The 14162-nt window shown below is 35.2% G+C and overlaps 1 protein-coding gene across 1 annotated transcript in view; it reads left to right on the forward strand.

Annotated features, from left to right (window-relative positions):
* Positions 1-13244, forward strand: part of esyt2a (extended synaptotagmin-like protein 2a) — a 45334-nt gene extending 32090 nt beyond the window's left edge. Inside the window, exons 15-23 of the mRNA XM_077505967.1 lie at positions 2342-2416; positions 3355-3441; positions 3531-3683; positions 5232-5608; positions 6988-7086; positions 9665-9796; positions 10014-10119; positions 10215-10264; positions 11736-13244. Coding sequence (XP_077362093.1) covers positions 2342-2416; positions 3355-3441; positions 3531-3683; positions 5232-5608; positions 6988-7086; positions 9665-9796; positions 10014-10119; positions 10215-10264; positions 11736-11781 — 1125 coding nt within the window. The 3' untranslated portion in view covers positions 11782-13244. The remainder of the gene's footprint in view (positions 1-2341; positions 2417-3354; positions 3442-3530; positions 3684-5231; positions 5609-6987; positions 7087-9664; positions 9797-10013; positions 10120-10214; positions 10265-11735) is intronic.
* Positions 13245-14162: the final 918 nt, after the last annotated feature.

Here is a 14162-nt window from a genome sequence, read left to right on the forward strand (position 1 = left end):
AAAAGCTCCAGAAGCGGAATCGGAAATGAATGAAATTGCGTTACGGTTCTTTGCAGTTGAATAAATAAATATATGTTTATAAAAATGTATACTAAAACGATGTGTGGATACTAAACCAAACGATTTATTTTGTTTCAATGCTTTTTAAAGCAGGTTGTTTTTTGTGTGTTCCAATGCAAATCATTAAAATAACGAATGTTATTCCTTATTAATTTATCTAGTTTATTTATGTAGATTTATTGTATTTCTGTGTTCTTGCTCTTCGATCATTTCGTTAGCTTTTCCGTTTTCAGACCAAATTAAAGATAGAGAAAGATACCAACCACCGATACTTAAAAAAAAAAAAAAGTAACCCCTCCTCAGCAGTCGTTGGTACGATATATTGTGGCCGTTTGACACATCGGCGAATTGTCATCACAAGTTTTATTTTTTTTATTTTTTTTTTAAAATTTTTTTTAATGTCAATCATTGTGTGAAATGAAATTTGAGTTGCAAAGCAGCTTGTGAGCGACAGAACAAAAACCGGCGTCTATCTCAAGTAAGGGTGTGCTCAAAAAATCGATACGGCAATATATCACTGCGGGCCTCATTACAATACACGTATCGATACGCAGGCGTCAGAATCGATATTGCTCGTTCACTTTAAATAGGCAGTTAACGTTTGCCTTTGCAGCTTGCATTGTAGCTAAAAAAATAAAAACCAGCAGCGTCTTTGAAGTTAATTGGCTTCAATTAATGCAAAAATCGCTCACCAGTGATTGGACACTGTATCTTGCTAAGAAAAGTGAAAACAGAGGAGGAATATCAACATTTATTTACTTCTAAACTTAACGTGTCTTTAATGTACCAGTTTTTGTATATTTAGTTTAAAAACGAAATAGAATGTGTTACACAAAAAAAAATGCTGTTTTTATTTCCCCAAATATTTCAAATAAGCACATTTTAGAGCTGTAATTTTAATACTTTGATATTTTTGCTCATATCCCGGCGTGTCTGTGAAAGCTGCTCCTTGCTCTGCAGTGCGAACACATTTAGACCAGACATGCCGCTTGGTGCTAAACCAGAAGAGCTGCTAACAAAAATATTTTTGTCAGTCAGCATAACAAACTTATCCTTTAGGTCAGGGGTGTCAAACATACGGCCCGCGGGCCAGATCAGGCCCGCAAAGGGGTTTAATCCGGCCCGCCAGATGATTTTGTAAAGTTAGAAAAAATAACTAAATTGTAATGTCAGACAAATTAATCAGATGGCCACAATCAAAATGTATAAAATCTGTGATTACACAAGCAGTCCTCAGATAAACAATGCAATTTGTACGGGGGAATCGTGGATGTTATTTTACACACAACTTAAGGTTACGATTTGTTTAATTATTAATTACTATTATTATTATTATTATTATTATTATTTTTTATTTTTTATTTTTTTTTATTATAGACATAGACCGACATAAATGTATTAAATACGACACAAATTCAATTACTGGTGGTTAACACAAATAGATGACAAGGATTAGCAATTAGCGTCCATATAACATCATTAACTGCGCCACGCAATGCATTCTGGGAACAACATATATACAACAAAACATGTCGATTTAATACGTCCAGATTCGTATACCGGCAAAGTGTTTCCGCGTTGCATTTGCAATTGTGTTATTTTTCGGAACAACATGATTACAGTTGAGCTCCGTAATTTAGGGCTGGTCCACAAATGTGCGTATAAATGATGGTAGTTATATAGCGTTATTTTACCGATGCGGCCCACTTTGTAATATATTTTCCTCCATGCTGCCCCTGAGCCAGCATGAGTTTGACACCCCTGCTTTAGGTATACACATGACTGTTATGCAAGTACATTAATGTAATATATCGGGATACATATTGCCTTGAAGATCAAGTATTGGGTATCGCGATACGTATCGCAATACGTATCGTATCGTGAGGTTGGCGGCAATACCCAGCCCTAATCTCAAGGCACACGGCTGCACAAAACTCGTCGTGTGTCGGCCTCAAACAGCGTTTCCGTGCCGCTTCTCAATCAGGTTGCGGATGTTCACTTGTCAAGCGTCTCGTCTTTGTTTGTGCGTGTTTGTTGCTCTTACCTAACAATTTAATAACACAGATTGTGTCACGTGCATGTCGCAAAAAACATCATGTTGACTTGATGGTGATGTGTTTTTGCTCGTCCTGCTTTGGTTTCTTTTCATCTCCAGTGTTCTGCATGCTCAGTGAGAACATCTTTTGTCCTATCGTGTCAAAAGTTTTGGAATTGTCAAAAAGGCATCGAATGGGTAACATTTTTTTTTTTTTTCTAACCGCTTTCTGTTGATGCTCCGCAGGCCGGGAAGAAAGTGACCAGCGATCCCAGTCCGTTTGTGCAGCTCCGAGTGGGTCACAAGTCCCACGAGAGCAAGGTGAGGAAAAAAGTTCAACGTGCGCAAAACTCGCAGAACTTTTATGCAATTGTGTTTGTTTGGTCGCACATTTTCAAATCTTGTCTCAGTTTCAATCACGCTTGTTAGTTTAAAAAAATATGGATTACATAGTTTAAGAAACCTAAATCAGTGGGTTCTCGGTATAATAGGGATACTTTCAAGTGCTTCAAATGAGAAGCTAAACACATCGTCAGAATACAAATCATAAAACAAAAAAATACCATACTGTGACTGTGCTTTATAAGTAAATAAAAAAAACAAAAAACCTATGCAATAAAAAAAATACAAATATCTATAACGGTGGCTGTGCTGTACAAGTAAATAAATAAAAAAAAACAACGTACTCTTAATGGAAAAAATGACTGTAAATGGGAAAAAAAACCTATGATGAATGAAAAAGCATTCATAATAAACTAAAAAAAATCATACCAAAATGAAAAAATATATGTATGCTGTAATAAGTACATTTAAAAAAACTCCCTTATAAAAAAACAATAACATACTTTTAATGGAAAAAAATTAATTTAAACGAAAAAAGAACATACATGATGAATAAAAAAAAAGCATTTATAATAAAGTAAAAATCATCCCCAAACTAAAATGAAAAATTCCAAAACTATAAAAACCCAACTGCCATATTACAAATAAATTTGTTTATATACTGCAGCATTTTTTTAAATATGCAAAAGCACAAATAAATTATTTGCACAATTTTTAGGACTAAACACAATTTCTCTTCATAACATGATTGCGTCCTTCTGATTTTCTGCATGTGGCTCTCAAATGGGAAAGTTTGGACACCCCTGTTGTAGACTTATTTCATTTGTGAAAGATGACGTTTGAATCCCGACTCAGCTTCAAATGGGGAATATTTATTTATTTATTTATTTATTTATTTTTTTTTTGTGCCGGGCCAGACGCGTTACAAGACCCACGAGCCGGTGTGGGAGGAAGCCTTCTCCTTCCTGATCCACAACCCCAGGTGTCAAGACCTGGAGGCGGAGGTAAGGCAAAAAAACAAAAAAAACAAAAAGCGAGGGGAAGTGCCACGTTCGCCGGCCTCATCTCACCTCGCGCGGTGCCGTCATTTCAGGTGAAGGACGCCAAACACGACGACTGCACGCTGGGCACGCTGCTGCTGCCGCTGGGCCGCCTGCTGGAGGCCGACGACATGACGCTCAACCAGCAGTTTCCCCTGCGCAACTCGGGACCCGGATCTTGCCTCAAGATGAAGATGGCCCTGCGGGTAACAAACAAACAAACAACAAAAAAAAGAAACAACTTGGACACGCTTTTTTTTTTTTTTTTTTTTTCACGTCGTGAGAGGTTCTGCAAAAAAAAAAAAAAAAAAAATGGCGGCGTCGTCCATCGTCGCACCTTCAACCTTTCCTGATTGCTCGTTAGCGTGGCAGGCTGGAGTCGCTTGTTGACAAAAAAAACAAAACAAAACACTAAAACCATCAGATGCGAAATTTGGAATATTTTTTTGTAAGGCTCCGCCTCTTCCTCACTCTGCGGGAGCCGAGCGGCGTTATGTCGCCTCAAGATTGAAAGTCAGGCGGGTGAAAGTAGTTAGTTTGGAGTTGAACCGCCTTAAAATAATGTATAAAGGCCATTATGAAATTTTTGCCAATTAACATGCAAATCAAATTTAAAAAAAAAAGAAAAAAGAGAAAGTGAGTACAAATTAAGAGGAATAGATGTTTTTTTTTTTTTACAAACCTAAATATAGAACAAAACAAAAAGAAGAATGTATTTCGGCTCAAGGTGTCAGTTTGTGGAACAATCTAGATTATAAAATTAAATCATCTCAATCCATTTGTATTTTTAACAAATCCATTATTGGAAAAAAATATTTCCAGTATTAGCTCTTGAATCATTTTGTTTCTTACATGATAGCATCTTGACTGTTCACTGTCATTTATTTTGCATTTATTATTTTTGTTATTATTATTATTATTATTATTATTATTATGTTATTTGTTCTTTTTTTTCTTTTTTGATAAGGGGCAGATATCACGTTTCACTTCTTTCTGTCCCCTTTCATTTCTTAAAGAATGGAATGAAAATTTTGAATTGAATTGAATATATATATATATATATATATAAAATAAAATTATAATTTTTCAAATTAAATTTTTCAATTTGTAATTAATTTTAAATTTAATAATATAATTTATAATATATAATAATACTAAAAAATATTCTGTATTTCAAATATTCTATATTGCAAATATAAAAAATAATAAAATGATATATAATAAAAGATATTGATAATTTTTCAAATTTAATTTAATTTTTTAATTTAATATAATTTATAATATATTTAATAATAATACTAAAAAATATTCTATATTACAATTAAAACATATTTATTAATTTTCTAATTAAATTTAATTTAATAATATAATTTATAATATATAATAATAATAATAATAATAATAAAATATTGTCTATTACAAATATTCTATATTAGATCAATCACTTGGATCATGAAACAAAGAACTCTCGTAACGCTCTTAAAATAACTTTCGGGCCGTTATAGAAAATGGGAAAATGTAAAGAGTTTTGTTAGAAGTTACAGCAAAAAAAAAAAAAAAAGTAGATTATTATCAATATTTTTTTTAGGGTTGACTTCCCCTTAACCCAAATTGCAAATTGCTACAAATGCTTTATCATGTATATATTTGACCAAAAAAATCAACTATCTGCTGGATCTGGTGGCCCCATTGCAAGCGGACTGTAACCGTCACCCGCAGGAATCCATTTCTGACCTCCATGTGCACTTTTCCAGGTGCTGTGCCTGGACCGAGGCGAATATCCCGGCACGGAGCAGAACCCGGTCTCGCCCGGGCTCAATTCGGGTCCGGCCGAGCCGACCCCTCCTCCTCGTCGGCCGCCGGACGAGGCGTCGGACGCGCCCGTCGACATCCCGCGCTCGTACTCGGTGTCGGGCCAGGACGCGGCGGCCAGGCGGCGGCGCCAGTCGGAGGACGAGCGTCCCAAGGGCGGCAGCCTGGCGGAGCGCGGCCGCAGCTCGTCGCATTTGGCCGTCACGGGATCGCAGCTCTTCCTGGACGGCGGCAAGGAGGCCACGCCCAGCATCGCCTCGGACATCTCCAACCCGTTGGCCGCTCACGAGCTGCAGCAGCGAGTCCAGCAGATGCACAAGTACGGGCGGGAACCCAAAAATTGCCACTCGCTCGTTTGCAAAACAATAACGAACCGTCGCAAAGCTGAAAACGATGAAGCAGCAAAACCGTTCAAAATTACGGCTGTCGGGCGATGAAACATTTTAATCCTAATTTAATAGTTGACTCAGGATTAATCACCATTTTTTTTTTTTATCTGCTCTAAATATACGATAAAATATTTTTTTCACTAAATTGTCATACTCTTGTTAACACAAAAGTGGACTTTAATAGAAATGAACAAAAATATATTTTTTTTAATTTAGAATAGGTCATAGAATTTAGGTCATTGAAATCACAATTATTTAAATGATTTTTTATTTTTGGTACAAAACAAGAAAATGTTTACATATTTAAAAATATTAAGACCAATTTGAAAAAAAATTGAAACAATTAATTTTGTAAGTTCCTTCTGGAACAAACAGAATTAATTTTAATATATTTGTATTTATTTATTTAAAAAAAATAGAAACACTATAATTTTGTAAGTTCCTTTGGAACAAACAGAATAAATTTTAATATATTTTTATTTATTTATTAAAAAAAAATAGAAACACTATAATTTTGTAAGTTCCTTCTGGAACAAACAGAATTAATTTTAATATATTTTTATTTATTTATTTATTTATTTATTTATTTGTGTTGTCAAAAAATTGACATTGGAGTGCAGCATGTGCACTGTGTAGTAGGACGATCATTAATTTTTTTAGTACAAAACAAGAAAATGTTTGAATGTAAAAAATAAATAAAATAAAATAAAATAAAAAAATATTTAGAATTTTTTATTTTTGAAGCAATAAAATTATGCAAGTTCCTTTTGGATGAAAAGAAATTTATTAAAGTAGTTAATTTGAAATTTATTAAAGGTGCATTTGTATAAATTTCAACAACTCAAAAATTATTTTTTTTTTTTAACAATTATGCAGATTTTGTGATCAAGGAGTGTAATAATTGAATTTCAATTAATTGCACAGCCCTAAAACTGATTAAAATGATTAAAAAAAAGATGTACTGTAAAAAAACGAACGTAATAATGGATTTGTGTTGGTCATTTTTCTGCCACTGGATGGCATAATTGCATTTGTAAGGCGTTGGCGATAGTTGAGCGCATTTTTCAGTTTTCATCTTAAGAGCGATCTCGTCTTGAACGTGAAGTCGCTTGTGAAATTCTGCGCATTTTTCCAATCGTAAAACGCAAGTTGAGCCCAGTCTCCGCAAAAAGCGGCACGATGGGACCAAGGTGGACACGTTTGCGGCAGGGCTGGCTGACTCCAAAGTCGAGATGCTCATTTGCATGACCAGATGAGAATTGATTTCTTTCTTTCTTTCTTTTGTTGTTGTTGTTGTTGTGCCTTTCAGCGGTTCTGGCCTCAGCTACTTCCCCCTGGGCGAGATCCAGCTGACCGTCAGGCACAGCTCGCAGAGGAACAAGCTGGTGGTGGTGGTCCGCTCATGCAGGTACATTATTAGTATTAGTATTTGTTTTTTTATTTTGCATGTTTTTGCAGTCAACTTGGGATGTGATGACAGTTGTGTCAAAGTCCAATCAAAACCTTCGTTTTATAATCCTCCTCCATCTTCTTCGTCACCTGTTGTTTCTTCTTCTTCTCCCCCTCCTCCTCCTTCTTCTTCTTCTTCTCCTGCTATTTTTTGTTCTTCTTCTCCTCCTCCTTCTTCTTTGTATTCTTATTCTTCTTCTCCTCCTGCTATTTGTTCTTCTTCTTCTCCTCATTCCTCCTCCTTCTTCTTCTCCTCCTATTTGTTCTTCTACTCCTCCCCCTCCTCCTCCTCCTTCTTCTCCTCTTCCTCCTCCTCCTCCTCCTCCTATTTGTTCTTCTTCTTCTCCTGCTATTTGTTCTCTTCCTCCTCCTCCTCCTCCTTCTTCTCCTCCTCATCCTCCTGCTATTTGGTCTTCTTTACCTCATTCCTCCTCCTCCTTCTTCTTCTTCTTCTCCTCCTCCCCCTCCTCCTCCTATTTGTTCTTCTTCTTCTGCTATTTGTTCTTCTCCTCCTCCTCCTATTTGTTGTTGATGTTGTTGTTCTCCTCCTCTTCCTATTTGGTCGTCTTCTCCTCATTCCTCCTCCTTCTTCTTTGTATTCTTCTTCTTCTTCTCCTCCTCCTACTATTTGTTCTTCTACTCCTCCCCCTTCTTCCCCCCCCCCCCCGCTCTTTCTTCTTCTCCTCCTCTTCCTATTTGGTCGTCTTCTCCTCATTCCTCCTCCTTCTTCTTCTTCTTCTTCCTCTTCTGCTATTTGTTGTTGTTGTTGTTGTTCTTCTTCTTCTTCTCCTCCTCCTCCTCCCATTTGTTGTTGTTCTTCTCCTCCTCCTCCTGCTATTTCTTCTTCTTCTTCTTCTCCTCCTCTTCCTATTTGGTCGTCTTCTCCTCATTCCTCCTCCTTCTTCTTCTTCTCCCTCTTCTGCTATTTGTTGTTGTTGTTGTTGTTCTTCTTCTTCTTCTTCTTCTTCTTCTTCTTCTCCTCCTCCTCCTGCTATATGTTCTTCTCTTTCTTCTCCTCCTCCTCCTGCTATTTCTTCTTCTTCTTCTTCTCCTCCTCCTGCTGTTTCTTCTCCTCCTCCTCCTATTTCTTCTTCTTGTGCTACTAAATGTTCTCCTCCTGCTCCTCTATCTTCTACTTCCTCTTCTCCTGCTGCCACTTATTGTTGTTGTTGTTCTTCTTTTACTTCAACTTCTGCTCCTCCCTCTTTGTTCCTCCGACTCGTTCTTCTTTTTTTTTGCTAATCCTTTTTCTCCTCCTGCTCCTCCTCCTCCTGCTATTTCTTCTTCTTCTTCTTCTCCTCCTCTTCCTATTTGGTCGTCTTCTCCTCATTCCTCCTCCTTCTTCTTCTCCCTCTTCTGCTATTTGTTGTTGTTGTTGTTGTTGTTGTTGTTGTTGTTGTTGTTGTTGTTGTTCTTCTTCTTCTTCTTCTCCTCCTCCTCCTCCTGCTATATGTTCTTCTCTTTCTTCTCCTCCTCCTCCTCCCATTTGTTGTTCTTCTTCTTCTTCTCCTCCTCCTCCCGCTATTTGTTGTTCTTCTCCTCCTCCTCCTGCTATTTCTTCTTCTTCTTCTTCTTCTCCTGCTATTTTTTGTTCTTCTTCTCCTCCTCCTGCTATTTGTTCTTCTTCTACTCATTCCTCCTCCTCCTCCTTCTTCTCCTCCTCCTCCTATTTGTTGTTGTTGTTGTTCTCCTCCTCCTCCTCCTTCTTCTTCTTCTTCTCCTGCTATTTTTTGTTCTTCTTCTCCTCCTCCTTCTTCTTTGTATTCTTATTCTTCTTCTCCTCCTCCTGCTATTTGTTCTTCTTCTTCTCCTCATTCCTCCTCCCCCCGCTCTTTCTCCTTCTCCTCCTCTTCCTATTTGGTCGTCTTCTCCTCATTCCTCCTCATTCTTTGTATTCTTATTCTTCTTCTCCTCCTCCTGCTATTTGTTCTTCTTCTTCTCCTCATTCCTCCTCCTCCTTCTTCTTCTCCTCCTATTTGTTCTTCTACTCCTCCCCCTTCTTCCCCCCCCCCCGCTCTTTCTTCTTCTCCCATTTGTTGTTGTTCTTCTCCTCCTCCTGCTGCTATTTCTTCTTCTTCTTCTTCTCCTCCTCTTCCTATTTGGTCGTCTTCTCCTTATTCCTCCTCCTTCTTCTTCTTCTTCTTCCTCTTCTGCTATTTGTTGTTGTTGTTGTTCTTCTTCTCTTTTTTCTCCTCCTCCTCCCATTTGTTGTTGTTCTTCTTCTTCTCCTCCTCCTCCCGCTATGTGTTGTTCTTCTCCTCCTCCTCCTGCTATTTCTTCTTCTTCTTCTTCTTCTTCTTCCCCTCCTCCTGCTGTTTCTTCTCCTCCTCCTCCTATTTCTTCTTCTTGTGCTACTAAATGTTCTCCTCCTGCTCCTCTATCTTCTACTTCCTCTTCTCCCGCTGCCACTTGTTGTTCTTCTTCTTCTTTTACTTCAACTTCTGCTCCTCCCTCTTTGTTCCTTCGACTGGTTCTTCCTCTTTTTGCTAATCCTTTTTCTCCTCCTGCTCCTCCTCCTCGGCGTCCATTGTGACCAGGAACCTGATCGCGTTCACCGACCACGGCTCGGACCCGTACGTGCGCCTTTACTTGCTTCCGGACAAGAGACGCTCGGGACGGAGAAAAACTCACACGCACAAGAAGACGCTCAACCCCGCTTATGATCAGACGTAAGTAGCGAAAAAGGCGACCGAGTCGCTCCACCAAAACCCAACGAGTGGCAAGCAAAAAAAAAACATTTTGTTGATGAAAGAATTGGAAACGAAAACACTTTTTCAAAAACGAAAAAAAAAAAAAATACTTCAAACTGAATTTGAATAGTTAAAACATTTTTTTCATTTTCAAATGAAGTTTTTTTTTTGGTTTGTTTTTTGTTTTGGTGCTCAGTTTTGAGTTCAGCGTGTCCCTGGTGGAGCTTCACAGGAGAATTCTGGACGTGGCCGTCAAGAACAGCGGAGGGCTGCTCTCCAAGCACAAGGGCCTTCTGGGAAAGGTACGAGTTGAGAACGGCGGGAAGAAAAAGAAATCACATAAAAATTGCATGTTGTCATGTGACCGAGTTGACGAAAGGTCCTTTTTGTGCGTCAGATTCTGGTCAAATTGAGCCCCGAGGAAACCACCAAAGGATGGACGCGGTGGTCAGTTGGCATCTCGTTTCTTCTTTGGAAAACATCTTTTTCTCAAATGAGTACCTTTTTTTTTTTTTTTTTAAGAAAAGTACAACTTTTTTCCCATCTAAAAACAAATTTATGGGAAAAATATGACTCACGTTTTACTTTTTTAACATGACTTTTTGCCCAATTAGGTTTTTGTTTTTTTTTGTTTTTTTTGTGGTAAATATAAATATATTAGTGCTGTCAAAGTTAAAGCGTAAACTAATTAATTCTTTAACATGACTTTTTGCCCAAAAATGTTTTTTTTTTTTTTTGTAAATATAAATATTAGTGCTGTCAAAGTTAACGCATTAACTAATTCATTCATTTTTTAACATGACCTTTTGCCCAATTGTTTTTTTTTTTTTTTTTGTAAACATAAATATATTAGTGCTGTCAAAGTTAAAGCGTTAACTAATTAATTCTTTAACATGACTTTTTGCCCAAAAATGTTTTTTTTTTTTTTTTTTGTAAATATAAATATTAGTGCTGTCAAAGTTAACGTGTTAACTAATTAATTATTTTTTTAACATGACTTTTTGCCCAATTGTTTTTTGTTTTTTTTTTGTAAACATAAATATATTAGTGCTGTCTAAGTTAAAGCGTTAACTAATTAATTCTTTAACATGACTTTTTGCCCAAAAATGTTTTTTTTTTTTTTTTGTAAATATAAATATTAGTGCTGTCAAAGTTAACGTGTTAACTAATTAATTATTTTTTTAACATGACTTTTTGCCCAATTGTTTTTTTTTTTTTTTTTGTAAACATAAATATATTAGTGCTGTCTAAGTTAAAGCGTTAACTAATTAATTCTTTAACATGACTTTTTGCCCAAAAATGTTTTTTTTTTTTTTTTGTAAATATAAATATTAGTGCTGTCAAAGTTAACGTGTTAACTAATTAATTATTTTTTTAACATGACTTTTTGCCCAATTGTTTTTTTTTTTTTTTTTTGTAAACATAAATATATTAGTGCTGTCTAAGTTAAAGCGTTAACTAATTAATTCTTTAACATGACTTTTTGCCCAAAAATGTTTTGTTTTTGTTTTTTTGTAAATATAAATATTAGTGCTGTCAAAGTTAACGTGTTAACTAATTAATTATTATTTTTTACATGACTTTTTGCCCCAAAATGTTTTTTTTTTTTTTTTGTAAATAGAAATATTAGTGCTGTCAAAGTTAAAGCGTTAACTAATAAATTTTTTAACATGACTTTTTGCCCCAAAATGTTTTTTTTTTTTTTTTTTTGGAAAGAAAACGTTTTACCTGGAATTGTTTTTATTTTATTTTTTATTATTACTAAAATATGAAATTATTCCACCTTTTTTATTTTTTTTTACCTTAAAATATAGATGATGAGAAATCTTTAAAATTTTCCTTGAAAAAAAATCTTTCAGCAAACAATCAGATTATTATTTTTTTTGTCAAATAAAAGTGTGGTTTTGTAATTCCGCAGGTACGAGCTGACTGAAGACGGTCACAAGAGGCCTCACCAGCTCTAAAGTCTTCATCATCATCATCATCATCGTCGTCGTCGTCATCATCATCGTCATCTTCCCGTTTGTGCAACTTTCCAAACAAACAAACAAACGAGCGTGTGAAAAAAAAAAAAAAAGCGGAACAAACCAAAAGGGAACAAAGGCAAATGTTTGATCTCCAAGATTTGTGCAAATTGTCACGTTGCAGCGTGCAACAATCAAGACAAGAAGGCGGCTGGATGACACTGTACAAGGGGAAAAGTTTTTTTTTTTTTAATGATTGGAAAATGTCGCAGTATTAAAAAGCGTTCGACTCGTGTAATATTCCAACTTATGAGAGAATATGACAACAATCTTGTGATTGGAAAAAAAAAGCTACAAAGTAACTTTTTTTTGCTTATAAAAACTGACGTTTTGGGGGTGGGGTGCTTTTTTTTTCCCTCTAAATATGGAAGCGAAGGCAACTTTTTTTCATTGATTTTTTTAAATTATTTTTTTTGTGTTTTTTGTTTTTAAGAAGTCACACTTGAAAAATAAAACTGCCTTGAAAAATATTTACTTTTTTTCCCTTTTAAAAGATTTGTTTTTTTCTTGAAAAATATAGATTTTTTTTGTGGGGCTGAAAAAAAGTGTTGGTGACAAACTTTTATTTAAATATGATTAGGGATATTGATTTTTCTCAGAAACTTTATTTTGTGGGCAAATTTTTTTTAATTTTTTTTTTATTTTTATTCCCCCCATTGTAGGTAATGACTTTTGTAGACGCCAACTTTTCATTTTTTAGTATTCATTTTTTTCTTGAAAAAAATAATCTGACCTTGTCCTTTCTCAAAACATGACTTTTTCCTGCTCATTCTTTATTTATTTATTTTTTAAGTATGACTTTTCTTGAAAAATTACTTTATCAACTTTTTAATTACTCTATTGGAAAACTATATCTTAAATTTCTTCTGAATTATTATTTTTTTTAAGTGCAACTTTTTTTAAACTTTTTTTTTTTTTTAAGGGAAAATTGTAGGAGCTTTGATCCATATTTTTTTCTTGAAAAAAAATTTGCCTTTTTTTCCTGAGCGCAAAAAACAACAAAAAAAACAAAACAAAAAACCTATCCCAGCCACCCCCGCCCCCCCAAAAAAACACTTTTTCTTGGAAAAAAATGATCTGACCTTGTCATTTCTCAAAACATGACTTCTTCCTGCTCATTTTTTATTTATTTATTTTTTTTAAGTATGACTTTTCTTGAAAAATTACTTTATCAACTTTTTAATTACTCTATTGGAAAACTATCTTAAATTTCTTCTGAATTATTATTTTTTTTTAAGTGCAACTTTTTTTAAACTTTTTTTTTTTTTATTAAGGGAAAATTGTAGGAGCTTTGATCCATATTTTTTTCTTGAAAAAATTTTTGCCTTTTTTTCCTGAGCGCAAAAAACAACAAAAAAACAAACAAAAAAACCTATCCCAGCCACCCCCGCCCCCCCAATAAAACACTTTTTCTTGAAAAAAAAACTGACTTTTTCCCTCTCAGAACAATATTATTTTTCTCTTGTAAGATCAAAACTTGTCAGGCATTTTTTTTTTCACCAAAAGAATTCATATGTTTGTTGCTGTGTTTTTTTTTTGTTTTTTTTTTAAAAACCCATTTTGTTAATTGAAGCTCTTTGGCATGATCGTCGTTAAGGATTTGTGGTTTTGCTGAAACGAGTGAGCAGTTTGCACAACATCGAAATGTCAGCGAGGTGTTTTATTTTGAAAGTCAATAAGGAAATGTATAAATGTAGAGCTATTATATTCATCCATCCATATGTACAAGTCCTTCCGCCTTAGAAAGAAACCCAAATATCAATCCTGTATCATCGTGTATCAGCAGCACCACCTAGTGGCAACTATGTATTTTTTACCGGTTTATTTTGTTGAAGCAGAAGCAAATATTTTATGCAAGTGACATTTTCATATTGTTGAAATGTTTTTCCATGTTTTACTTGCAAAGTCTTAAGTCACTTCTTTTTTTTTTTTTTTTTTTTTTATGACTTTTAAGCATTGAAACCAAAATAAGTTGAAGTCTTTTATTCTGAAGGGTTTCCCGTTTGGAAGCGCATTTCAAATAAGACGGACCTCTACTCGCTCTTATTTTGAAGGGGACCGACTTGAGTCTCCTTCCTGTTGTGCCTTAAGTCGAAAGTCACGTGGCTCGCCAACAACTCGCTTCCCTCAAGTAAAATAAAAAATCATTAAAAAAAAAAAAAAAAAGTCTACTTGAATTGTTTTGATCACGTGCAACATTTCATCACTGCAGCTCTGCTTACCTTTTGGCATCAAAGGGCTTTGGCTGTCACGTCACATGGTGACCAGTCAGTTTTTTAAAATGTGTTTTTATCCCGGGTCATTATTTATGCTCTAACATT

The sequence above is a fragment of the Festucalex cinctus genome, chromosome 1 (assembly GCF_051991245.1).
Source record: "Festucalex cinctus isolate MCC-2025b chromosome 1, RoL_Fcin_1.0, whole genome shotgun sequence".
In the NCBI taxonomy this organism is placed as follows: Eukaryota; Metazoa; Chordata; class Actinopteri; order Syngnathiformes; family Syngnathidae; genus Festucalex; species Festucalex cinctus.